Consider the following 26228-nt stretch of genomic DNA (forward strand, 5'->3'; position numbering starts at 1 on the left):
CCCTATTGGGCTCCTCTCCTTAGGGGACTTGAGTTATGCATATATTAGACTGCTTGAAGTTGGTCCCACAGCTAACTGATTCTCTGTGTATATTTTTCATTCTTTCCCTATTCCATTTTGCATAGTTTCTGTAACTAGGTTTTCAATTTTAAATACTGTTCTTAGAGAATGCATAATCTGCCACTATTCCCATCAAGTATATTTTCATTTTAGACATTGTGGTTTTCATCTGTAGATATTTGATTCTAGTTCTTATTATATCATTCATTTGCTACTTTGCATGTTTAATCTTTCTTTTAACTTCTTAAACATATGGAATATGGTTGTAATAATCATTTTAATGTCTGTTGATTCTATAGTCTGTGTTATTTCTGTGTCTGTTAGATCAATTGACTTTCTCCCCTCAGTATAGGTTGTACTATTCTTTTTCTTGCATGTCTGGTAATTTTTAATTTTTATTGCATGCTAGACATTTTGGATTTTACCTTATTGCTGTTTGATGATTTTATTCCTATAAATATTTTTGTGCTTTCAATCTTTGTAAAAGCATTTTTTTATAAACCTAGCTGATGTGGTTAGTTCTTCTACCATCCACCATATTATTTTTTGTCACATCACTATGTTTTTTCCTTTGTTACATGAGTAATAATTTGTATGTATTTGTTCATTTGCTTTTTTATTATTTATCTTATATCCTGATAGACAATCAGGTCCATGAAAGAAAGTGCCACTCTGTCTTTCTCTTTCTTTTTTTTAAGGATTTTATTTTATTTTATTTTTTTAAATTAAATTTTATTTTTTTCAGTGTCCCAAGATACATTATTTGTGCTTTCTTTTTATTTTGCACACTTTCACCGTGTTTACCACATAATTGCTCAATTAAAAATGAGCAATTTTAGTTTTCTATTTTATATTTATTTATAAAGATTTTATTTATTTATTTATTTATTTGAGAGACAGCAAGTGTGAGTGAGGGAAGAGATGGGGGTGGGGAGGGGGAGAAAGAGAATCTCAAGCCAACTCAGTGCTTTAGTGCAGAGCCTCATGTGGGGCTGGATCTCATGACCCTGAGCTCATGGCCTGAGCCATAACCAAGAGTCGGATGCTTAATTCACTGAACCACCCAGGCACCCCAGATTTCTGCTATCTTAACATTATGTACTAATGTTTTGCTTTGGGGCATTAACTTTCTTGGCCACATTTCAATTTCACTCTAATAAATGTAAAATATAAACCATCTTTGTGCTTTCTAATTATAATTCTATGAAGTTTTTACTGATTAGCCTGACTTTATTTTAAGGAAATTTAAAACACTATATTTTCCCCGAATTTCTCTGTGAAATATTCTATGAAAATGTTTGGTTCATAGAAATACATTTATATGTACAATTTGGAAGAATGTTTGATGTCTTTCATTTGAATTTTTAACATGAAATTTATAACTAGATAAGTAAGTGTTCGACTCATTATTTCCTCCAATCAGTTCTGGAGATTACTAAAATTAAGGTCTTCTTCATACTATGTAAAAACTCCATGTTTCAGTTTGCTATAAAAATTTCAAAAGTTTTCCTCCCTTCCTGTACAATTTACTGTCCAATATTAATGACACTTTGCATCTTAAAAACTTTGCAAAAAACAAATCTATCATCAATACAGATCTCTATTATTCCGAAGTTTAAGTATTATTCATATTTGAGCCAGCTAGTTCTTTTGAACAGAGCATATTAGAAAGGTAATTATTTCATGGGCCAATCAGCTTGACACAAAGAATCCATTCTGTTTCATTGCACAAGAATGAATTCCTTTGTAAAGACAGCTTTCTTATAAATACATCTCAGGGATTTTAAGACTCACCAAATAAGAGAATGTGAGTGGCTAATTCCAAATTTCTCATGACAAATAATAAAAGAAAAAAAATCATTGAACTATATTTTTAGTATTTTAAGTCAGTGATATGATAATTATATCCAAAATATTACATGTCAGAATACAATATTTATCACATTTGTTTTTAGTTCTTGGTGATTTCTCTGAAAGATATGATAATATCCAAAGATTTTTGGTGAAAATGCATACATGCCAAGACTCCTGAGGAATAAATAGAAAATACTCTTTAGTTTGCAACAATGATCTAAATTTCATAGGAGTATAGGGGGGACCTTTTTCTTTCTCTTTTTTTTTTTTTTTTTTTGGTGGGGGTATTTTTGTATGCTTTTATTTACAAAGAAGTACTATGCTTTTTGGAAATTAGAGACCCTTAGACTTATTTTTTATATTGGAAGAAGTTCAAGAAAAAAGTAATTTCAAATCTATTTTCCAGGTAAACATAGATATGAGAACATGGTACTAAAACTAACATTTTTGAGTGCTTTCTACATAGGTACCAGGTGCTATTTTAAGTGTTTAACAAGGATTATTGCATTTAATCTTTTTAAAAAATTATATGTCTGATGCTTTTTTGTTTGTTTTTACAATAAAGCAATTCAACAACTTTATATATTACTCATTGCTCATCATAATAAGTGTAGTCTTAATCGCTTTCACCTATTTCACCTATCCCTCCCAACCACCTCTCCTCTGGTAACCATCAATCAGTTCTCTATATTTAAGAATCTGTTTTTCTATGTCTTTTTTCTCTTTGTTTTGTTTTTCAGTTCCACATATGAGTGAAGTCATAAGGTATTTGCCTTTCTCTGGCTTACTTATTTCACTTGCTAAGTGAAATAGACCCTCTAGATCCATCCTATATATATCTATATCTATATCTATATCTATATCTATATCTATATCTATATCTATCTATATATCTCACATCTTCTTTATCCACTCATCTATTGATGGACACTTGGGCAGCTTCCATATCTTGGTTATTATAAATAATGCTGCAATAAACATAGAGGGGCATGTATCTTTTCAAATTAGTGTTTTTGTATTCTTTAAGTAAATGCCTGGTAGTGGAATTACTGGATCTTATGGTAGCTCTATTTTTAATTGTTTGAGGAAGCTTTATACTGTTTTCCACAATGGCTGTATCAGTTTGCATTCCCACTAACAGTGCACAAGGGTTTCTTTTTCTCCACGTCCTTGCCAACATTTGTTGTTTCTTGTGTCCTTGATTTTAGCCATTCTGACAGGTGTGAGATGGTATCTCGTTGTAGTTTTGATTTGCATTTCCCTGATGATTAGTGATGTTGAGCATCTTTTCATGGGTCCAATTAGAGGAAAAACATTTTTTTAAATCCAGATCAGTCACAGATTATGTGACAACCTAAATGATGGGCAGCTGTATTGCTCAGAAAGAAAATATATTCTGTTACTTTTCCCAACTGCCATCGTAGGTAAAACATGTTGATGATGCTTGAAACATAAACCTTCCTTTAAAAATCTGAATCAGGGGTGCCTGGGTGGCTCAGTGGGTTAAAGCCTCTGCCTTCAGCTCAGGTCATGATCCCAGAGTTCTGGGATCTAGCACCGCATCGGGCTCTCTGCTTGGTGGGGAGCCTGCTTCCCTTCCTCTCTCTCTCTCTGCGTGCCTCTCTGCCTACTTGTGATCTCTATCAAATAAATTTAAATAAATAAATAAATAAATAAAAATCTGAATCAAACTCCAAAATTTTAGGATAAATCGTCAGAGATACCACTGTTAGTCTGTTATGAAAGGGATGCAGAGAGTAGTAGTATGATAAAAATGCTGAACTCAGAAAAACATCTTGTGTGACTACCCAATGATGGTAACAATTACCTTAAGCAGAGATAGCATTTAGCAGGACTATTAAATTAGGTCCCTGTAATTTATCATTTTGACCCAAGAGTAAGGCTATATATTTTATCTTATTGCTTTCTTTTATTAGGATCATATTTTTAACCACCAGATGCCTGGTTTAAAATACTTTTTTCAGTTCTGATTTTAAAATTAGATACCTGGAGTATCAAATATGTATCAACTACAAAGTTTGATAACGTATATTAGAAATAACTTTTTACATACTCTATATCCTCTGTTAAGGAGTCTGAGACTCAGAGATTTAAATGAATACACATATTTAACACAAACATACACATAGCTACATGAGCTTTTTCAGGAATGCAGATTTTACCCTACCTTGACAGCCGTGGTAAATTTTCAGCCACTATTGTCTCAGTCACTTATATCTAATTAGTGCTAATTTTTGAGCTAAGAAGAAAACTTCATTGAAGAGTAGGAAAAAAGTGCTCCTTAAGGGGTTTCCAGGTTTTATTATTCACAGTTCTCAACAAACTGTCTCTAGACTGTACTTGAAGGTTAAAGGTAAGAAATGAACATTGAGAATGTGATCTAATTGCAGTGTATGATGAACCACATTAGTATACTTAGTGTTATTTACAAAGGGTATTTCCAACCCAAAAGGGAATGGATGTTAAGGGGAAAGGTGGTTTTTTGATAAACCATAGTTCTTAATTTTAATGTAATCAAATTCATCTACCTTTTCTTCTTTACTTTGTATTATTCTGAAGATTATTCCAGTGCATTTTCTGAACTATGTTACCTTAAATTTTCCCCTTTTCTTCAAGATAATACAATATGTTAGGCTCATATTTGTTATCAATTTAACTAATAGGTCTTGTCAATTTGCCATGGACCACTAAAAACAATCTGTTTATTATTTCTGCCAATCCATTCGATATAATCTGTTTTTCTTTAGTTTCCATATTTTATTTTTTACAAAGTCTTCTTTAAAGCCCCATTAAAATAGAAAGATAGCAGGTCTCTAATTTACTTTATCCTTTAAGCTTGTTATCCTATGAAAGAAATTAAATACAGGACAGTGAATTGCATACACATTTATAAATTATGTAATATGCTTATCTTTATTCAAGCAATTAATTTTGCTCTTTTGGAAAAACCCAAGGGGAAATAACTCAAGTTGTCTTATATTTCCAAGAAACAAGATGAACAAAACACTGGAATTTTGCTGCTTTTCCTATTTCAAATGTCAGAAAACTATCTAAACATCATAGAGCTTTTCTTCTAAATACAATTATTAGATAACCTGATTGAAAAATGTTTACTTTGATCTAGAAAACAGAATAAAATGATAGAAGTCTAAATGATAGAAAAAGTGTGCTATTTAAGTATCTACAGGAAAAGTATCTCATGAGCGTTTCTTTCCAAATGCCTTTAATTAATTTGGAGAATGGGGAAAGATAGTTAAATACATAGATGTGTGGTCTTTCCCCTTTTCATTGGTAACCAAACTTCTAAATTGTTAGAGGCAGAAGTGTGTCTGGATAAAATACATGTATGTTATCATTTGGGAGTTTAGCTTTATCAGAGATAATTCTGCATTGGTTTTGGTCCTTTAAAGAATAATTTAACAAATTTAAATACTTACGGTATTTCCTAATTTAGCAAAACCATCTATTGACATCCTACCAATAAAATGAGAAAATTAAGTTTCCTTTTACTTATCTCAAACATCTCCCAATCTTAAAAATGCAACTTATAATTTTTGAAAATATTTTCAATGTTTCTAACAAATACACATTTTCTGTAAGTCCTACAATTGGTTAGTCTGTGGTTCTACATAAAATATTTCCCTTCCTTCTTCCCTTCCTTAATGTTTTACCATGAGTTTCTTCATTCTTTAGTTCTTTGTTTTGATTCAATTTTATTTGGCTCTATTTTAATAAAATGTGGTATTTTATTGTTTTGTTTTATTCCAGGAAGAGGTTGTGGGGCCATATTTCTTGAGAATGTTTCTGTTATCTTTATACTTGCCTTCATTTAAAACTCTTGGATTACACCCTCTCTCAGACCTTTTTTCTTTTTTTCTTTCTTTGTTGACTTTTGTTTTAGAAAAACTGAAGCCATCTATTACCACCTGTTGGAAGTGATTTGGGTTGCAAAAGGCTACTACTTGTATATCCTTAAGTTCATTAAGTGTGCCATAATGGTCTTTTTGATGTGCAAGCTTGACTAGGCTATAGTTCCCACTTGTTCAATCAAACACTAATGTAGGTGTTGCTACAAAGGTACTTTGTAGATATGATCGAAGTACATAATTTGTTGACTTTAAGTAAGGGAGATTATCCTAGGTAATATGGGCAGGCCCGATACAATCAGGTGGCAGGCCTTTAAAACACAGCTGAGATCTCCCTGAAGAAGAAATTGTACCTGTGTATAGTGTCTTCAACCATGCCCAAGAATTCCAGCCTTCCCTTGTCGATATCCTGCTCTGTGGATTTAGGACTTGTCTATGCAGTCACCACAAGTATATAAACAACACATTTCTTAATGTATATCTCCTCCTAGTTCTGCCTCTCTAGTTGAACACTGACTGATAAAGACTGTCTAAAAATGTGGAATTGTGCAGTTGATGGAGGCTAGAGAATATTGAAGACTCTGATAATGAAAGTCTAGATTGCCTTGAATAGACAGATAATAGAATTATGGAGGTTATTGATTCTGCTAATAAGGACTCAGAAGAAAGTGAAGAGCATGGTAGAGAAAATCTATATCACCTGAGAGTATATCTGAATCACAGACTATTGGTGGAAATATAGAACTTAAAAATACTGCTAACTGAGGACTCAAAAGGAAATATGGAACACATTATTAGAAATTAGGGGAAAGGAGATCCTTGTTATATAGTGGCAGAAAACTCAGTGGAATTATGTCCTAAAGTTATGTAGAAAGTAGTTTGTATGCTATGACTTGAACATTTAGCTGAGGAGATTTCCAAGCAAAGAATTCAAAGCGCAGCCTGGTTACTTTTTGCAGCTTATGGTAAAATGCAAGGGGATAATTTGAAAGAAAACTGTTAAACAGAAAGGAACCAAAAATAGGTGATTTGGGAAATTCTCAAGTCATTCAAATTGTGAAAGATGTTGAAACTAAGATGTTCACTATCAGGAAAACATGCTCTAAAGGGAAAGCTAAGAGTGTGGTTGGGCAACCTTTTGCTAATACCTCAGAAAGATATAAAGGATAATTCAGTACCAAAATGTACTTTGAAGAGAAAAACAAATGTGTGATTCATAGAAACTCTGTTGGGTATAGGCAGAAGTCACAAATGAGGGTGAGATTTTCCAGGGAAGATTTGTGGATAAGCCTATTGTCTAATGGGGTGAATCTCTGTAATATACATGGGAGAACGACAAGATTCTTGAGAACTTTATACCTGTAGAACCTGGTCACTTTGGACCAAAAAGGACAGAGACAGTGTGAAATGAAAGAAGGCTACTGGACACCCAGAAGTTTATAGGCAAGGAACAGACTGATAAAACTACTCAGCTACAAATCCATGGTACTCTTCATGAAAAAGGAAAGATGATTCAGAGGGCAGAGGTGAAAATCACAGAGGATTATTTCCAGCCCTTGAAATCTAATGGAGTTTATCCAGCTGGATTTCAAAAATATCTGTTTTTATCTTCCCATTTTCTCTCTTTAGAATGGAAATGTCTTAGCTGTTACCTTGTGCTTGTTTTACCATCGTAGTTTAGGAACAGACAATGTGTTCTTAAATTTCAGAGGTCTATACATAGAGAGGAATTATTCCCAAAATGGATTATACTGAGTATCACCCATACCAAATTTAGATGACTTTGATGATAAGATTTGGGACTTTTGAGCTGATGAGATTTTTGGACTTTGACTTGATGCTATCAGTGATTGTGACCTAAGGGACATTGGGACGGGGTGAATGAACTGTGCACATAAGACAGACATTAATCTTTCTTCCTTTGGTACCACTTCTGCATCGTTCTAGGGGTGGAATGAAACTGGGTATCTCTGTTACTTTTTCTGCTTCTCCTATGTTCATCTACAGAGATAGGTCTTGTCACTCCCTCAAAATGTCATGGAGGACCATGATTCTTCCTTCCAGTCCAATATCTGAAGAAGTTTTTATCAGCTCTAGATATTCTAATTTAGGTCTTAATTTCATTTCTTCTGTCAAATATTCTTGAAATTTATTAGAGGTTTTGGGAATTTTAATGTTTCACTAAAGATATATTTCTATTTTGTTATACTAAAATGTTTTGGGGTGCCTGGGTAGCTTAGTTGATCAAGTGTCCAACTCTTGATTTTGACTCAGGTCATGATCTCAGGATGGTGAGATTGTACTCCAAATTATGTTCCCTGCTCAGTAGGGAGTCTGCTGGAGATTCTCTCTCTCTCCCTTTGCCCCTCCCCCTTGCACATGCACACACATGCATGCTCTCTCAAATAAATCTTTTAAAAAAGAAAGAAGAAGAAGAGGACTGGGTAATTAATATTTAATGTAGTTAATTATTAATTATTTTTTATTAACAATTTAAGGTGACATACTTACTTGGAGTTTCTATGCTTCCAACTTAAGAGTTAATTATTTTATTAAAATACTCTTATCAAGAAAGTGAAAAGAAATATTTCGAATTATGTATGATGAGTTCAATAAAAACTGCTACTATGCTCTTAAGTTTTAAGAATTTTTGCACTATTGCATTCTTTCAAAGTAAGAGTATTCAGATTAAAGTGAGAGGAGTGTTTGTCTTTTGTCAGAATAGAGTAATGTTAATGGATTTATTCTGGTTATCCTGAGAGTCAAACCTTCAGAGAAAAATTAAAGGCATATTTTTATTTTTTTTATTTCTTTTTTTTTAAAGATTTTTATTTATTTGAGAGAGAGAGATCACAAGTAGGCAGAGAGGCAGGCAGAGAGAGAGGGGAAGCAGGCTCTCTGCTGAGCAGAGAGCCCAATGCAGGGCTCAATCCCAGGACCCTGGGATCATGAGCCGAAGGCAGAGGCTTAACCCATTTAGCCGCCCAGGTGCCATAAAGGCATATTTTTAGAATGGAATACTTAAAATTAACCAGAATACCCCAATCATATAGCGGCAATGTTGCATGACTTCTAGTATATAGACAGTCACCCACAAGGACACACACATAGGCTTTTTTTTCCAGCTGTTTTGTCATTTTTAAAAACTGTTGAATCATATTCTTTGTCTATTATGTATTCTAGCAAGTTTTTCTTATGACTGTTAATTATTGTATGTTTATTTTATAACCTATAGCCATATTTTCTGAAGATTATAATAGATTTCATCTGATCTTGTTGAGTTTTATGACTATGTAATTGCCCCCCTGAAAATAATGATACTTTTCACTATTATGCATCTATCATTTAGGATGTGACTTTATGATATCTTTTTCTTGACTTCTGCATTGGCTAGAACTTTCAAGACATTAGATAATAATGATAATGATGGACATTTTTGTTTTTTCATTAATTTTGTTATTATGTACTGCTAATGCTTGTTTTAAGTATTTTCTTCCAAATTTACTAGATGTTTTTATGAAAAGCATTATTTTTAGTTATATTAAGTACCTTTTCAACATCTATTAAAATAATTTACATTTTACTTGATCTATACCAATCCCAACTTAAATCTTTACTCCTCCTTGGGGAACCTGGGTGGCTCAGTTGGTTAAGCATTTGACTTCAGCACAGGTTAGGATCTCAGGGTCTCAGATTGAGCCATGAATAGGGCTCCTTGCTCAGCAGGGAGTCTGCTTGTCCTTCTGCCCCTCCACCTGCTCATAATCTGCCTCCCTCTCTCTTTCTCAAATAAATAAATAAATCTTTAAAAAAAGTTTGTTCCTCCTTAGGTTTTAGTATTTAAATATGCTTTTTTTAAATGTTATTATTTTTTTCAGGTTTTTAGATGTGAAGTTACCTTGCTCTTTGTTGTTTAATAATAGCGATGCTTTTTTTTTCTTTAAACACAAATCTATCATTGAGCTTTTCTTTAGCAATTTATTTTAGGTTTTAACATACCATTTTTTTTTTTTTACATAGAGTTTTAGAAGAATAAAATCCCCCTCATAAGGAAGTCTTATATTTCTATTGGAATTATTAACAAAAGTTATGTATTGTTTTATGTAGCTATATAATTTCTGTATGCTAATAGGATCTGTGTTTTCAATCTAAATTTCATGAAGACAAAAAAAGAAAGTCTTTTAGCTTTCTTTATCAATTATTTGAAAATATATTAAATTTGCTTTTAAGTCTAAAACGTAAAAATACAATGGAAATAAAATTAAAATGTTAGGATATTTCCTTAAGAACTTTCTATGTTCTGCTGTGGAAGTGAACCTTTTGAAATAACTGTACTTTAATTATTGAGTAATCCAATGGCTACAATTCCCTAATTTTCTATTCTACAGTAGAAATTTTATTGGATTTGTAAAGATATATATATATCAAGGCCACAGTTTTCTTATATTTAACCTTTAAATTATATAGTAAAGAACATTCTGGCAAATTGACAATATACACCTGTTTTCATGAACAGAGGAGATTTAAAAGTAAATTTAAAAAGATTTAAAAGTAATACTTGTTATATTTCAGCAATTTTTAAATTAATATTTGCCTAGACTTTAACAAATTTTTAATTGATACATGCCAAGTATTTAACTATGATATGAAAAATCAACTGCCCTTGCATTTATATTTACTGGTTATATCATCCAGTGGCATATTGTGTAACTGCCTTAAACCATTTTGCCCTTTGGTTTTGAATCTTAATGTTTTGCTCCTTCATTAACAATCATTAAGATCTTGTCTTTCTTACAGGAAGTTAAATTTAAGAAAGTTTCATTAATTTAAGAATGGGGATGCTTTAGATTCATTTCCCTTGCTCAAGACAATTTTTCCACTGATAAGTTGGTATCCTTCTCTTGGATTTACTAATAAATAGAAAAGCTTAGATAAAAATAGCATGACAGAAAAGTATGACATTCTTTTATTTCAAGTGAGAAAATGAAAGCAACAGAAGTGCTGTGGCAGTGACAGAATATTAAATGTACAACATTTAGCAATTGGTCACTTACAGTAGGTTGTAGATGATTCCACTGCTAGTTTAAACTCTTATTTGATAACCCCATACTGAAGCTTCCCATGACTTGTCAGTGGCACATGAGAGATAAATTAGCATTTTAATGAGAGCATAATGCTCACAATGGAAGAAAACCTCCACTATCACCATTGCTTTTAGCTTATGAACTTTGTGTTTGAAGGAAGGATTTAAAGTATATTTTTACCTTGGTAATAAATTGAGTTACATAGTAGTGTAGCTACTGGGCAAAGGTAAAGGATAAGCTATTTCTACCCATACTTGTAAATACATGTTAATCATTGATTCCAATAACCAGGTCTGCCATTCTGGTTTGGTAACTGAGGATCACTAGCGAAGCTTTGTTAGCCCTCTAACTCTCCCTGATACACTTAAAACTTGTCTTGAACTAACAATTTACACACATGTCCTATTTAAGTATTGAGTCTGTACTGGGATTTGTATTGAGGACAGGCCCATTAGGAAAAAAACTGACACCTTCAAAAATCCTAGAAGCTCAAGTTTCTCATCATTCAGTATAAATACTGTTCTTTCATCTGAGATTGTGTTGCTCTTGCATTTTTAGTGCTAAAATATCCTTTAATAATAATTCCAGAAAGAGAATATTATGATAATAGATGGTCTTTCTTTTTATCACTCTTACTTCTTAAAAAATATTAACATAGAGCACCTGGGTGGCTCAGTTAGTTAAATGACTGCTTTCAGCTCAGGTCATGATCCCAGGGTCCTAGAAGTGAGCCCCGCATCAGGCTTCCTACTCAGCAGAGAGCCTGCTTCTCTGTCTCTCTGCCTGCCGCTCTGCCTACTTGTGCTCTCTCTCTGTCAAATGAATAAATAAAATCTTTAAAAAAAATTAACATATACTGTATTATTACTTTCAGAGGTAGAATTTAGTGATTCATCAGATGCATATAACACCCCGTGCTCATTACTTCAGAAGTCCTCTTTAATGCCCCCTCCCCCAGCCATCTTCCCTTCAGCAACCCTCAGTTTGTTTCCTATAGTTAAGAGTCTGTAATGGTCTGACTTTTTCAGTATTTCATCTTATTTTATTTTTCCTTCCCTTCCCCTATATTCACCTGTTTTGTTTCTTAAATTCTACGTATGACTGAAATCACATGATAATTGTCTTTCTCTGATTGACTTATTACACTTAGGATAATACCGTCTAGTTCTATCCATGTCATTGCAAATGGCAAGATTTCATTCTTTTCGATGGTTGAGTAAAAGTCCATTTTGTGTGTGTGTGTGTGTGTGTGTGTGTGTGTATGTGTATACATACTACAACCTCTTTATCCATTCATCACTTAATGGATATTTGGGCTATATTTTGGTTTCTCTTCAGATTACTTAAATAGTTTGCCTTTTACCAACTTAAAATTTAATATTGTATTTTTTTAAAGTCTGCTAAGCTTATTATTTTTAATATAAATATTTTAATATTTATTTGATCTAGGAGTGATCTGTCACTAAGCGCCCTACTAACTACTTATGCTCTATTGTGGTCTCTGAGGTTGTGAGAGAATAAAAACTATGCCCATGGGATTAGAGCTGGCAAATACTGAAAGTAATAATTAATTATTCCTTATGCTTTTTGGATTTCCAGTGTTTCCTATCATGAAAACATGATGCTTTTAAGACCATGAATTAATGTTAAAATAATCATGAAACCAGAATATTTGCCAAACACAAATGAATTCAATTAGTAAGATCCCATTTATATCTTACTAAATATCTTACTAAATTACTGTGTACAAATCTGGGAACAACTGCCTTAACTATTCAGATTCAAGCTCTGCAAGAGGGTAGCAGTGAGCTCTCAATAACACAGTGCCCTGTTTGGGAGAGGAAGGGAGGAGCATCTTGGAGTTCTCTGAAAATTCACCATCTAGTATAAATATTTAACATAAGGACCCTCACTTATTTGAGAGGCAGGAGAATACTGGAGGAGGCTATGAAGGTCACACTGGGATTTTATGCTAGTTTACATCCTTAGCAAACTAAAAATGTTTTAATTAGTTGATGAATACAGTGTTGGCCTGAGAGATCATCAGTAGCCTCTACAAAGTAAGTTCTTGTGAGAAGAACATTGGAAAACTGCCTGGAAAGAGCTATGAACTGTTGGTTCTGAGAGAGAAGTCATAGTGCTGATGAGCAGACTATGCTAGGACAACTGAAGAGTTGGAAAGATGAGAAGAAAACTTCAAGGGGAGAGGCCACCAGGTGCCTAGCAACTCATGAAGCGACTAACAAGTCTCGTGATACCAAGAACCCTGTGTTTAAAGCAGTCTGGCATCCTCATTAAAAGGATGGGCTTTGAAGTGAGACAATGAAAAGTAGATCCTGGCTTCACTATTAACTAGCTGTGAAGCCATGAAAATGCTCTGCACCCTCCCTCTGCCTCAGTAACTGAAGATGTGATCTAAGTATGATGATATGAGACTCACAGGATTGTCAGCAATTTAAACATGTGCTTTTAGGATGAAATTAGCGAATGTATATAACTTGTTTATTAGTATACCACCATCCACATACTAAGCTCCCTCAAAATACTATCAGTTATTGTTTTATTTATTTAATTTAGAAACCTTTTATTGATCCTTTGTAAGTATGAAACACTCCTAGTAATAGGAGATACAGTAAGTGGGTCAGCAAACAGTCATGGACCTTGTCTGTCTCGAGCCAAAAGTCTTATTTTAATCAAATAATAATACAAATGATATAATTATGAATGTCAGTAAGCATAATGGAAAAAACATGGAGAGAACAATATCTCTGGGATCTTATATTGATCTAGTTTGGTGATGGTCACAGGAGACTCTTGGGAGAGACGTGAAGGAGGTATAGAAATTACTGAGGTAATGGAGGGAAGGAGAGGGGAACATGACAGGCAGGTAGAACATCTTGTGCAAAGGTTCTGAAACAGGAGGAATCAAGATTTATTTATGAAACTGAAAGAAAGCCAAGGTTGTTAGAGGTGGAGGAAGTGGCAGAGCCAGAATGATCAGAATCTTTTAGGACATAGTAAAGAGCCGACATTATTTTAAGAGCATCAGGGAACCATTGAATAAGAAAATGTATAAAAATACATTTTAAAAATATTATTGTGGCTGTGTTTAGAGATAAGATTGGAAGGGCAAGAAGACTATTTAGGATACTAAGTTGTTTGTGTCAGTATAGGTGATATTTTTTTCTAGAGTTTACCATTAGATAGATGCTAGTTCCACAATAGCCAAACTGTGGAAGGAGCCCAGATGTCCATAGACAGATGAATGGATAAAGAGGATGTGGTATATATACATACAATGGAATATTACTCAGCCATCAGAAATGATGAATACTTACACTTTACAATGATGTGGATGGAACTGGAGGGTATTATGCTAAGTGAAATAAGTCAATCAGAGAAAGACAATTATCATATGGTTTTACTCATATGTGGAATATGAGAAACAGTAAAGAGGACCATAAGGAAAGGGAGGGAAAACTGAATGGGAAGAAATCAGAAAGGAAGACAAAGCATGAGAGACTCTTAACTATGGGAAACAAACTGAGGGCTGCTAAAGGGATGGTATGGGAGGAGATGCAGTAACTGGGTGATGGGCATTAAGGAAGGCACGTGATGAGATGATCACTGTGAGTTATATGCAACTGATGAATTGTTGAACACTACCTCTGAAACAAATGATGTGTTGGCTAATTGAATTTAAAAAAAAAGAATAAAACTATAAAGATAGATGGGAGAATGACAGTTGCCTTTGAAGGGGTGGGAGATTAACTAGAAATGGGTATCAGGAATCTTTCTGGGGTGATGACAATGCTCTATATCTTGATATTTGCTTTATATTAACATTTCCTAAATGCATTAAGCTATATACTTAAAAAGAAAACAGTTTTATCTACATGAAAGGAAAAAAAGAGATAAATGTTATTTACTGAGACAAGAAACCCTGGCACAGGACATGTTTTGGCATATAGAACTTTGAGATGCTTATTTGTTACCTAAGTGGAGTTCTCAATTAAGTAGCTAGGTTGCTTGATTTTGCCACATTTTGTTAACTCTAGATGCATACTTTCATATTTTAGTGTTGCCGAAATTAACCTATGTCTTATAATCAACGGTATGCCATAGTTAAATTTCTAGTCCTTTATATTTCTTAGTGCTATGTAAATTGATGGTGCCTTCAATATCTGTAAATCTGTAAATCCAACAAAATGTTGTTAATAATAATGACAAGGAAGAACACCATAACGCCAATTAGTAGCCCACAAATGACCAATTAACAAAAACTTCTGATCACTATCGAGTAGGAACCACTGACCCATAGAGCATCCAAAATAATGTAGGAGTGATCAGAAAAGGCAATGGCTTCAAGACAACTGACCTTTCTTCCATCCACCCACAAGCAAGCAAGATGGAGGAAGAGACAGGAACTGCTATCATTATCTAAATAGGATAGAGGCTGTACCAGCATCTGTTAAATGAAGGTCATCATAATAATAGTAATAACTAATGCTTAAATAATACTGGTTATTGACTAGGTGTTCTTCTAAAGACTAGATACTCTTCTAAAGACTTTACTTACATTAACCCTTGTAGTCTTCATAACAGCACTATAATGTGGACAGTTTTACTATGATACTGAACCGGAATGAGGTTAAATAACTTGCTTCAGGTCACATAGCTCATAAATGGCAGATCCAGATTCATACCCAGGCAGTTCAGCTCAACAGCCTCTGCTATAAACCACTGCTATCTTTAATGAAGACAATTAACTACTTGGTGACCTGGGAGCAATAGAGAAATTTCGTGTGGGCTTTTGCCACAGAACCAAATCTAGAATACATACATGGAAGATCTTCAGATTTTTACTGCACATACAGCTTGGGGAGGAAGAGGTAAATAAGAACTCTTATTGTGAGTTCTGAGAAAAGTATTACTACATCTGAATCCAATATGGCAGTACTGGCTCAGCAGTGCAGTGAAAGGCAGTTGCTCCATAAATAACAAAAATTATCAATATCAGCAACAGTAGTTAAATTCCTATTTTCATCTTGGGATGACATATGTAATAAAATAGAAAGAGAACATGTTTTATAAGCTATATGTTTTCTAAAATTAAAAGTGTTTATCTGTAATCATCTTTGATATTATGAAGGAAGGTACAATTATTCAAAAATCATAATGCCTTGTTTGTATAAGATCCAAGCCTCCATTTGTGTTACCTGATGGCAAATGGTGACATTAGCAGGACTCTGAGCTAGAAACCTTCAATGTGAGTCTGCTGTTAGAATTAGCACCATGTCTTACTATCCTAGGAAATGCAACATTCCACCAACTTCATGTGTTTCTGCTTAGTCTTCAATCAGGATATACCAGTAAGAAAAAGTGGCAGTTCTAAGTTACTGCCATAGAGATTTTAGTTTAAGGCATTTATTTTGCCTGAAATTGGAAACATTTGTTTTTATGCATAATACAGTACTTTATTGAAACTAGTAAGCATAATCCTATCAAATAACATTACTAAACATCCTTTTTTAAACTAAAGGGGTTAGAAAGATACAAATGTTGGGGAGGGGAGAAACCTCAAGTGTAATTCTATCTTTTCACGCTAAATAGCTACAATTATTGCTCATTTTTCTTACTTTAATTTTCTTTATGATTTCAAAGAAAGAAACTCTGATCTATCTTGTTTCCTTATCTTGTCCATCATGGAAAACTTCAGCATTGTATTTTATTTGCTGTGTGATTTCTCATGATACAATGCTGTATCCCTAGCCTCCCTTATAACTCGGGAAGTCACACCCTGCCTGAGGAGCTCCCTCTCAACTTCTGGAAGAAGTACGACTGAATGAAAAAAAATAGAGTATGTTCACTCTTCAGCACTGCTTTATAATAGTTCCAGCTTCCTCTCTGCTCTTGACAGATGATGTTTGCAGGTGTTGACACAGATATCACACATCTAAAATAGGTGCTCCATGGAGGAATTTTGAACTCTCCTTTTTAAAAGGAGGCAGAAAAGTCCCTAATATGTGTATAACTGAAAGACGCAATACATATTATTTATTATTTTCTGACTGTCATCATTTCTGTTATTACTGAAATAGTACTAGATGAAAATTGATAACACATTCACCTAGTACATAAAGACATGATGCCATATAAATGCTTTATATATCTTATATCACCTAAATGTTAGGATTATCCTAGCAACAATTTTATGAGACCAATATTGTCACCTGAAGGTAAACTGATTTGTCTAATATTTCACACCTTGTTAATGGTGATTTGAACATTAAGGCCCAGGTCTGTCTATATTAGCTGGGGTCCAATTAGGAAATAGAAACTACACAGTAATTTGAGCAGGAAGAATTTAATGTAAAGAAATATTAATTATGATCTACTACTAAGGGTAAAAATAACTCTAAAAAATTGAGAAGTATATGTATAGGTAGTGGCAGGTACTCCTAGGTCTGAAGCAGAGCATCCAAGGAAAAGAATAAAAAAAATTTTTTAAAAGATTTTTATTTATTTATTTATTTGTCAGAGAGAGAGAGAGAGAGAGAGAGAGCGAGCTCAGGTGGGGGAGTGGCAGGCAAAGTAGGCAGAGGGAGTAGCAGGCTTTTCACTGAGCAAGGAGCCTGCTGTAGAACTTGATCCCAGGACCCTGGGATCATGATCTGAGCTGAGGGTAGACACTTAACTGACTGAGCCACCCAGGTGTCCTGGAAAGAACAAATTTTAAAGAAGACCTTCTATCCCCCCACCCCCGCCATGGGAGCACATCTTGGAGAGGGCATAGCTCTGGCCCAGTGAATAGCAGAGAAGTTCACTGAGATAGCAGGCTAGAGGAACTCATAAGAAAGTCACTTTCTGGGGTTCTTGGGGAACTATCCATAGGGAGGTGTCACAGTGTGGAAAGTGCTGCACCATAAACTTGGTGGAAAGCTCCCAGTGTGAGTGTGGTGGGGGGTGGTTCCAGAAGACACCCCCTAGAAATTGTCCTACACTGCTGGGTAGGACACTGTGAGAGCTAACAGAGAGAACTACCCCAAAACAGGAAGAGCCCTTTCATCGTCTAGTTCACTTTGTGGTTTTCTATGGAAGATGCTTAAAATTGTGTCTTACGGCGAAGAAGTGTTCTAGTCTTACAAGCAGGACAGTAAAAGGTGGATGAGGAGTGAGGTAATAGATTGATACCTGGCACACAGCATACCAACAAATCTCCTTTCTTAATCATGTAAGCATTATGTCATACTGCTTTATACTTACTGTACCCAAAATATACTATTTAACAAAATAAAGGAATATAAGAAGAAAGGAAGGAAATCAGGAAAGAAAGAACAAAAATGTAACAGGGTTATAAATGAAGATTTACATCAGTATTTCTTTTTTCTTTGAAATGTTTCTAGGTAGAGTCTCCTTGAATTCATTGCTCAGGAGATGGTCTTATTGAATTTTGGGCAATGGCTTATCAACCAAAAACTGAAGTTGCAAAGTGGAGGCCCGGGGTCCAAACCAAAGATTTTTCACTCTGTAGTTCAAATAACCTTTGAATTCTAGTTTCTTCATTTATTAGTTAATGCACTTTATGTTTGGTTGACAATTTTTTTTTAACAAATCAGAGTTTTCTTAGATAATCCAAAGCCTAATTGCATCATTTATAGACTGCAAGATTTAGGCAAGTTCTTTAATTTCTCTGGGTCTCAAATTCTTTATATAAAATGGAAATAATAATAGGATATGCCTTATAGATGTTCTATGGAAATTAACTGTATTACTGTTTAAAAGCCCTTGTAAAAATTCCTTGTATATATTAAGTGGTATATAAGTATTTGTATACATATCATTATATTTTCCTACAGATCATAACCTAGAAATATTAATTCAGTCATTCCACTTTGGAGAACTCTATGTTTAGTCAACATTTTTGTCAGATTAATTTGCTTTCATTGTTTAATGGCAATTAAAAAATGTCATGTTATGTGTAATATGGATCCTGTTCATTGGCTACCCTACTTTTTACTATACCTATTAACTATACTTCTTTAAACTTACAGTGTTTAAAGATGATATTTGTAAAATACTTACTCCTTAATTTTTGCTAGGAATTATCTGAAAAGTAAGATTGTTGGTGAAGTACCTTGGGCTAACCCCCCCACACACACTATCAACATAGCCATTAGCCATTTGAATTACTAAATAGTTTTAATTTACCTCACTTACAAGAAACACATTAGACAAAAATGTCTAAAATTTAAAAATTTTTTAATATTCTTTTTTTTTACAGACCATGAGAAATATTCTGAACTCATCAAGAAGTACAATGCAATTGAAATGTTATTTACACTCTATCCTCCTCAAGGTGCCCACGTGCATAATAATATACGACTTAGGTCAACTTGGCTGAGACCCATAGTAAATGGGGAAGAAGGATACAGATATATAGGTAAGGTGCTGAATCTTATTATTTCTTTTTATAATATAGAAGAAATGACCCTTAATCTTAGGAAACAGACTGAGGGTTGTTGGAGGGGTTGGGGGTGGGAGGGATAGGGTGGCTGGGTTATGGACATTGGGGAGGGTATATGCTGTGGTGAGTGCTGTGAATTGTGTAAGACTGATGAATCACAGACCTGTACCCCTGAAACAAATAATAAATTATATGTTAATTAAAAAAAACTTTAAAAAAAAGAAGAAATGATCCTTTTTAGGACTCTTATTTGTTACTTAGATAATATAGGGTAATACATAGGCCCTATAGAATATTCATTTCAGTTGTTAAGTATTATGCCTGTAGCTTAAAAAGTGGTTATTTTACACTTTGGTGCCTCCTCGAGAATAGTGGAAACATACTGTGTTTTTTCATTCACCAATGATGGACATTTGTGTTACTTTCAAAAACATGATAATCTAAGGAAAGTTCCCATGAACATTCCTGCACAGGTCTGTGTCTAGACAAATGCTTGCATTTGTCTTAACTAACCTGTTTTCCAAAGTAGTTCAGTTATTTCATATTCCCCATCAGGAGAGGTCTGAGAGCTGCATTCACTCCACAGCTACATCAGTACTTGGTTTAATCAGTTTTTCTCTAATTTTAGTCTTTCTAATAGATATGTATTGATATTCCATTGTGGTTTTCATTTACATTTTTCTAGTAGATGATGTTTTCATGTATTTGTCATTGTATGTCATTGCTGGTGAAGTATCTGTTCAAATCTTGACCATTTTTTAATATATATTTTTTATTTGTCAGTGTTAAAAAGTCTGTCAGTTATTCTGAATAGAAATCCTTTAACATATATTCTTTGAAAATATTTTCTCCTAGTTTGTGTCTTGTCTTTTCTGTCTTTTTATAATGCCTTTTGAAGAGAGGTTTTTAATTTTGATGAAATCTAGTTTACCCTCATATTTTAAAATTTATTAATATATAATGTATTATTTGTTTCAGGGGTACAGGTCTATGAATCATCAGTCTTACACAATTCACAGCACTCACCATAGCATATACCCTCCCCAGTATCCATCACTCAGACACCCTATTCCTCCCACCCCCCCCTCCAGCAACCTTCAGTTTGTTTCCTGAGATTAAGAGTCTCTTATGGTTTGTCTCCCTCCCCAGTCCCATCTTGTTTGATTTTTCCCTCCCTTCCCCCCACCCCTGCCCTGCCTCTCAAATTCCTCATATCTGAGAGACCATATAATAATTGTCTTTCTCTGATTGACGTTTTTTACTTAGCATACTACCCTCTAATTCTATCCACATCATTGAAAATGGCAAGATTTGTGTTATTTTTTTGATAGCTTCATAATATTCCATTGTATAAATATATCACATCTTCTTTATGCATTCATCTATTAATGGACATCTAGACTCTTTCCATAGTTTGCTTATTGTGGACATTGCTGCTATGAACATTGGGGTGCACATGCCCCTTGAGATCATTATATTTATATCTTTAGGGTATACCCAGTAGTCGATTGCTGGGTTGTAGGACAGCTCTGTTTTCAACTTTTTGAAAGTTCCTTTTTGAGGAACCTCCATACTGTTTTCCAGAGTGGCTGCACTAGTTTGCCTTCCCACCAACAATGTAGGAGGGTTCCCCTTTCTCTGCATCCTCACCAACACCTATCATTTCTGACTGGCTAAAATTAACTGGTGTGAGGTGATATCTCACTGTGGTTTTGGTTTGTATTTTCCTGATACAAAGTTTTTGCACAGCAAAGGAAATAGTCAACAAAATTAAAAAAAAAAAAAACCAACAGAATGAGAAAAGATATTTGCAAATGACATATCAGATAAAGGGCTAGCATCCAAAATCTATTCAGAACTTATCACACTCAACACCCAAAGAACAAATAATCCAATCAAGAAATGGGCAGAAGACATGAGCAGACATTTCTGCAAAAAAGACATCCAGGGGCGCCTGGGTGGCTCAGTGGGTTAAGCCGCTGCCTTCGGCTCAGGTCATGATCTCGGAGTCCTGGGATCGAGCCCCACATCGGGCTCTCTGCTCAGCAGGGAGCCTGCTTCCTCCTGTCTCTCTGCCTGCCTCTCTGCCTGCTTGTGATCTCTCTGTCAAATAAATAAATAAAATCTTTAAAAAAAAAAAAAAAAGACATCCAAATGGCCAAGAGACACATGAAAAAGTGTTCAACATCACTCAGCATCAGGGAAATACCCTTGTATTCTTTATGTTTTTATTGTGATAGACAAGATATATTGGTCAGACTTCTAGTCACAAGGTTTTCTTCTAGAAATTTTATACTTTTGGGTTTTATATAGCAGTATAAAAATCTATCCTGAGTTATTCTTTTTCCTTGGCTTTTTTTTTTTTTTTTGTACTTGGTTTTTGTATTTTTTTTTAATTTAGTATGTTGATACCCAGATGTGCTAGTGCTATTTGTTGAAATGACTTTGTATTTTGGCAAAACCAAATAGACTAAGAAGATATACAGATGGTGAATAAGGACATGAAAAGATGATCAACATCATTAGTCATTAGGGAAATATAAATTAAAGCTACAATGGGAATATTCACCTATTAGAAAGACTAAAATAAAATTAGAAAATATGACAGCACCAAGTCTGGCAAGGATGTAGAGCAACTAAAACACTCATTCATTACTGCTGGAAATGAAAAATGATGCGATCAATTTCTAAATATTTTGGTTACTCTAACCATAGACCCAGCCACCTTACTCTGGGTAATTACCCAAGAGAAATGAAATTGTTTGTTGACCAAAAACTTATGTATAAGTGTATATAGTTGTTTTAGTTCTAATTGCCAAAAGCTGGGGGTGCCTGGGTAGCTCAGTGAGTTAAAGACTCTGCCTTCGGCTCAGGTCAAGGTCCCAGGGTCCTGGGATTGAGCCCTGCATCAGGCTCTCTGCTCAGCAGGGAGCCTGCCTCCCCTGCTCTCTCTGCCTGCTTCTCTGCCTACTTGTGATCTCTGTCTGTCAAATAGATAAATAAAATCTTTAATAAAAGAAAGGGTTAATTGCCAAAAGCTGGAAACAACATAAATATTCTTCAACTGGTGAGTAGATAAACAAAATTTGTTACATGTACACAGTGAAGTATTTCCAGCTATAATATGGATTGAACTTTTGACACACACAACAACATGAATTTCAGATGCGTCATGTTAAGTGAAAGAAGCTAATTCATAGGTTATATATAGATTCTATTTAAATGACATTTTGGAAAAAGCAAAACTATAAGGACAGATCAGTCCAGTGATTTGCAGGGTTTATTGTAGGAGGGCTTGGTTACAAAAAGGCGGCATGAGGGATTTCATAGAGTGATGGAATTATTCTGTTTTTTGATCATGATAGTGGTTATATGACTAAAAAATAGTTGAAATGAACTGTATACCAAAAGAGTGAATTTTACTGTAAGTAAAATTTTAGAAATAAACACAAGATAAAAAGAGAAAAGAATTTATGTGAATGGCAAACAAGTCCAGAAGATGTGCATCATTATTACTCATTAGGGGAATGTAAATTAAACACAATGGGCTAAGAACTTACTATAATGGCTAAAATTAAAAACTGAACACACCAAGTGCTGACAGGGATGGGTGGCAACTTTAACACTAATATTCTGCCAGTGCAAATGTAAAATGGTCAAAACGTTTTGCAAAATAGTTTGATATTTTCTTTTTTTAAGATAATAATGAATTTACAGTTTATTGAAATGATACAAATTCCATAATTTGAAATAAATCAATACAGAAAATATGAAGAAAAAGAGCAACAAATCACTATACACACCTAAACACAAGTGTACCAAATTCCAGGTATACCTCACATATACAGAGAGAAATGAGATATAGTGAGAGAAAGGAGATTTGTCAAAGTAACTTTATAACAATGGAATATTTTTTTTAATTTTTAACTTTTTAAATTTCTATTCAATGTACCAGAATTTATTGTTTTTTTTAATTTTTTATTTCTTTTCAGAGTAACAGTATTCATTGTTTTTGCACCATACCCAGTGCTCCATGCAATCCGTGCCCTCTCTAATACCCACCACCTGGTTCCCCCAACCTCCCACCTCCCGCCCCTTCAAAACCCTCAGATTGTTTTTCAGAGTCCATAGTCTCTCATGGTTCACCTCCCCCTCCAATTTCCCTCAACTCCCTTCTCCTCTCCATCTCCCCTTGTCCTCCATGCTATTTGTTATGCTCCACAAATAAGTGAAACCATATGATAATTGACTCTCTCTGCTTGACTTATTTCACTCAGCATAATCTCTTCCAGTCCCGTCCATGTTGCTACAAAAGTTGGGTATTCATCCTTTCTGATGGAGGCATAATACTCCATAGTGTATATGGACCACATCTTCCTTATCCATTCGTCCATTGAAGGGCATCCTGGTTCTTTCCACAGTTTGGCGACCATGGCCATTGCTGCTATAAACATTGGGGTACAGATGGCCCTTCTTTTCACTACATCTGTATCTTTGGGGTAAATACCCAGTAGTGCAATTGCAGGGTCATAGGGAAGCTCTATTTTTAATTTCTTAAGGAATCTCCACACTGTTTTCCAAAGTGGCTGCACCAACTTGCATTCCCACCAACAGTGTAAGAGGGTTCACCTTTCTCCACATTCCCTCCAACACATGTTGTTTCCTGTCTTGCTAATTTTGGCCATTCTAACTGGTGTAAGGTGGTATCTCAATATGGTTTTAATTTGAATCTCCCTGATGGCTAGTGATGATGAACATTTTTTCATGTGTCTGATAGCCATTTGTATGTCTTCATTGGAGAAGGGTCTGTTCATATCTTCTGCCCATTTTTTGACATGATTATCTGTTTTGTGTGTGTTGAGTTTGAGGAGTTCTTTATAGATCCTGGATATCAACCTTTTGTCTGTACTGTCATTTGCAAATATCTTCTCCCATTCCATGGGTTGCCTCTTTGTTTTGTTGACTGTTTCCTTTGCTGTGCAGAAGCTTTTGATCTTGATGAAGTCCCAAAAATTCATCTTCGCTTTTGTTTCCTTTGCCTTTGGAGACATATCTTGAAAGAAGTTGCTGTGGCTGATGTCAAAGAGGTTACCGCCTATGTTCTCCTCTAGGATCCTGATGGATTCCTGTCTCACGTTGAGGTCTTTTATCCATTTTGAGTTTATCTTTGTGTACGGTGTAAGAGAATGGTCGAGTTTCATTCTTCTACATATAGCTGTCCAGTTTTCCCAGCACCATTTATTGAAAAGACTGTCTTTTTTCCATGCATATAATGGCATACTTAAGTACTGTTTTCTGATAGGAAGCATAGAGGAAGAAGAGGAGTGAAAGAGAAGGAAAATTATGAAAAAGATAATTGAGAGTTTTAGGCTCTATAAGATGAATCAAGACCCTGGTTGCGATCTATCTTCTCTTTGCTATTTTCCACCTGAACATTACCACCGTGTGAACCATATCATTCTAAAAGATTTGTGTTCATTGTTTATAGCCCATTTGTGAACACTTGGTACAAATAAAACAAACATAAAGGAAATATGCAAGAGGCACTATGTTGTAAGTTAAAGACTCCATCTTCTGAGGTTTTATGCTTATCTTTTCCCTTTGTCGTAAGGGACCAAGGTCTTGCATCTTTGTGAATTACAGTTGTTATTAAATTGATAGACAAAATATTTTGCAGCATTTGCCTTGTAAAAGATTAGTCTATTACAGGAGTGCCTTCTGAAACTCAGTATCTGCCCCACTAGAAACATTTTAGGGAAGATAGCTCTGAGAATTTATTATGTGTCCCAACATTAATAATACTCCACAATGTAAGCACTCCTGTTTATTGATTTCACTCTATAGATTTAGAGAAGTATCATCAGCAAGAACTGAGGAGTAGTTAATAGAATTACTGAATGCTCTATAAATGACATGAGTTGCTAACAAATTACGTAGCATTAGGACCATACATATTCTAAAAATATTCATTATATCCATGTTTTTACACCCTATAATTCATATTACAGTGGTTTGAATCTCACTGGAATGAAGCACAAGTCATGTATTCAAATTGGTTAATATATACAAAGTATTTCTTCTGAATCATAATTTTATATTTTTAGATCAATGAAGTAAAAAAAAAAAAGCTTTACATTTTCCTCTAGGAACAATGTTTTGTCAAACTTATTTTCAGAAAATAAGTTTAACAAGCCTTTTAGAAGGCTTGTATCTTTTGTTACCTTTCCTTATGAGTTGTCTGTCCTTCAGTTCCCTGGTCTTAAAGACTGTCACAGATACACTGAACTTGTTTCTCACCTTCATTCAGTTTTTGTGACTTTGGTGGATTTTCACCCTGGAAGCTGTAGATTATATTAAGGAACTCCTGGAATTCTAATGGGAATACCTTGAAAGGAGTAGGTTAGCCATTATCTTTTAAGAAAATCATTTAGAGAATACAAATGTGTAATTAAATTACTTTCTCAATCCAATGGTGCATTCTTAACTGGAACCATATTATTATATTAATATAAGGTTTCTAATTAGTTCAGATCCTGAATAATGAGCAAAGACCTCTAGTTCTACTACTTCTTTTGAATATATCATTTCCAGCCCTTCATATAGTAAATTTTTCTTACCCTTATAACATATGGTTATTTAAGTTATATAATTAATACCGGCACTGATTTCCTGTCCTAATCACTGTTTTGTTACCCATTATAAAATTACAAGATATCTTTTATGCTATTCAGTTTATTCCACTGCCTTCAGGCAAGATCTGATGTACATTAACCAAAAGATAATCTCATCTTTAAAGACCCTGGCAATTACATAATTGTCCTTGACGGGTCTGATTTTTTTTTATGATTATCTCTCTCAGAACTTTCTACTCTGCAA

General features: G+C 34.3%; 1 protein-coding gene across 1 annotated transcript in view; it reads left to right on the top strand.

Annotated features, from left to right (window-relative positions):
* The window catches only part of IQCM (IQ motif containing M), a 405622-nt gene that overhangs the window by 312703 nt on the left and 66691 nt on the right, over positions 1-26228 (top strand). Inside the window, exon 12 of the mRNA XM_032855550.1 lies at positions 19170-19328. Within this exon, the coding sequence (XP_032711441.1) occupies positions 19170-19328 (159 nt within the window). The remainder of the gene's footprint in view (positions 1-19169; positions 19329-26228) is intronic.

This window comes from Lontra canadensis, unplaced genomic scaffold (genome assembly GCF_010015895.1).
Source record: "Lontra canadensis isolate GAN:19392208 unplaced genomic scaffold, GSC_riverotter_1.0 scaffold10, whole genome shotgun sequence".
NCBI classification, from domain to species: domain Eukaryota; kingdom Metazoa; phylum Chordata; class Mammalia; order Carnivora; family Mustelidae; genus Lontra; species Lontra canadensis.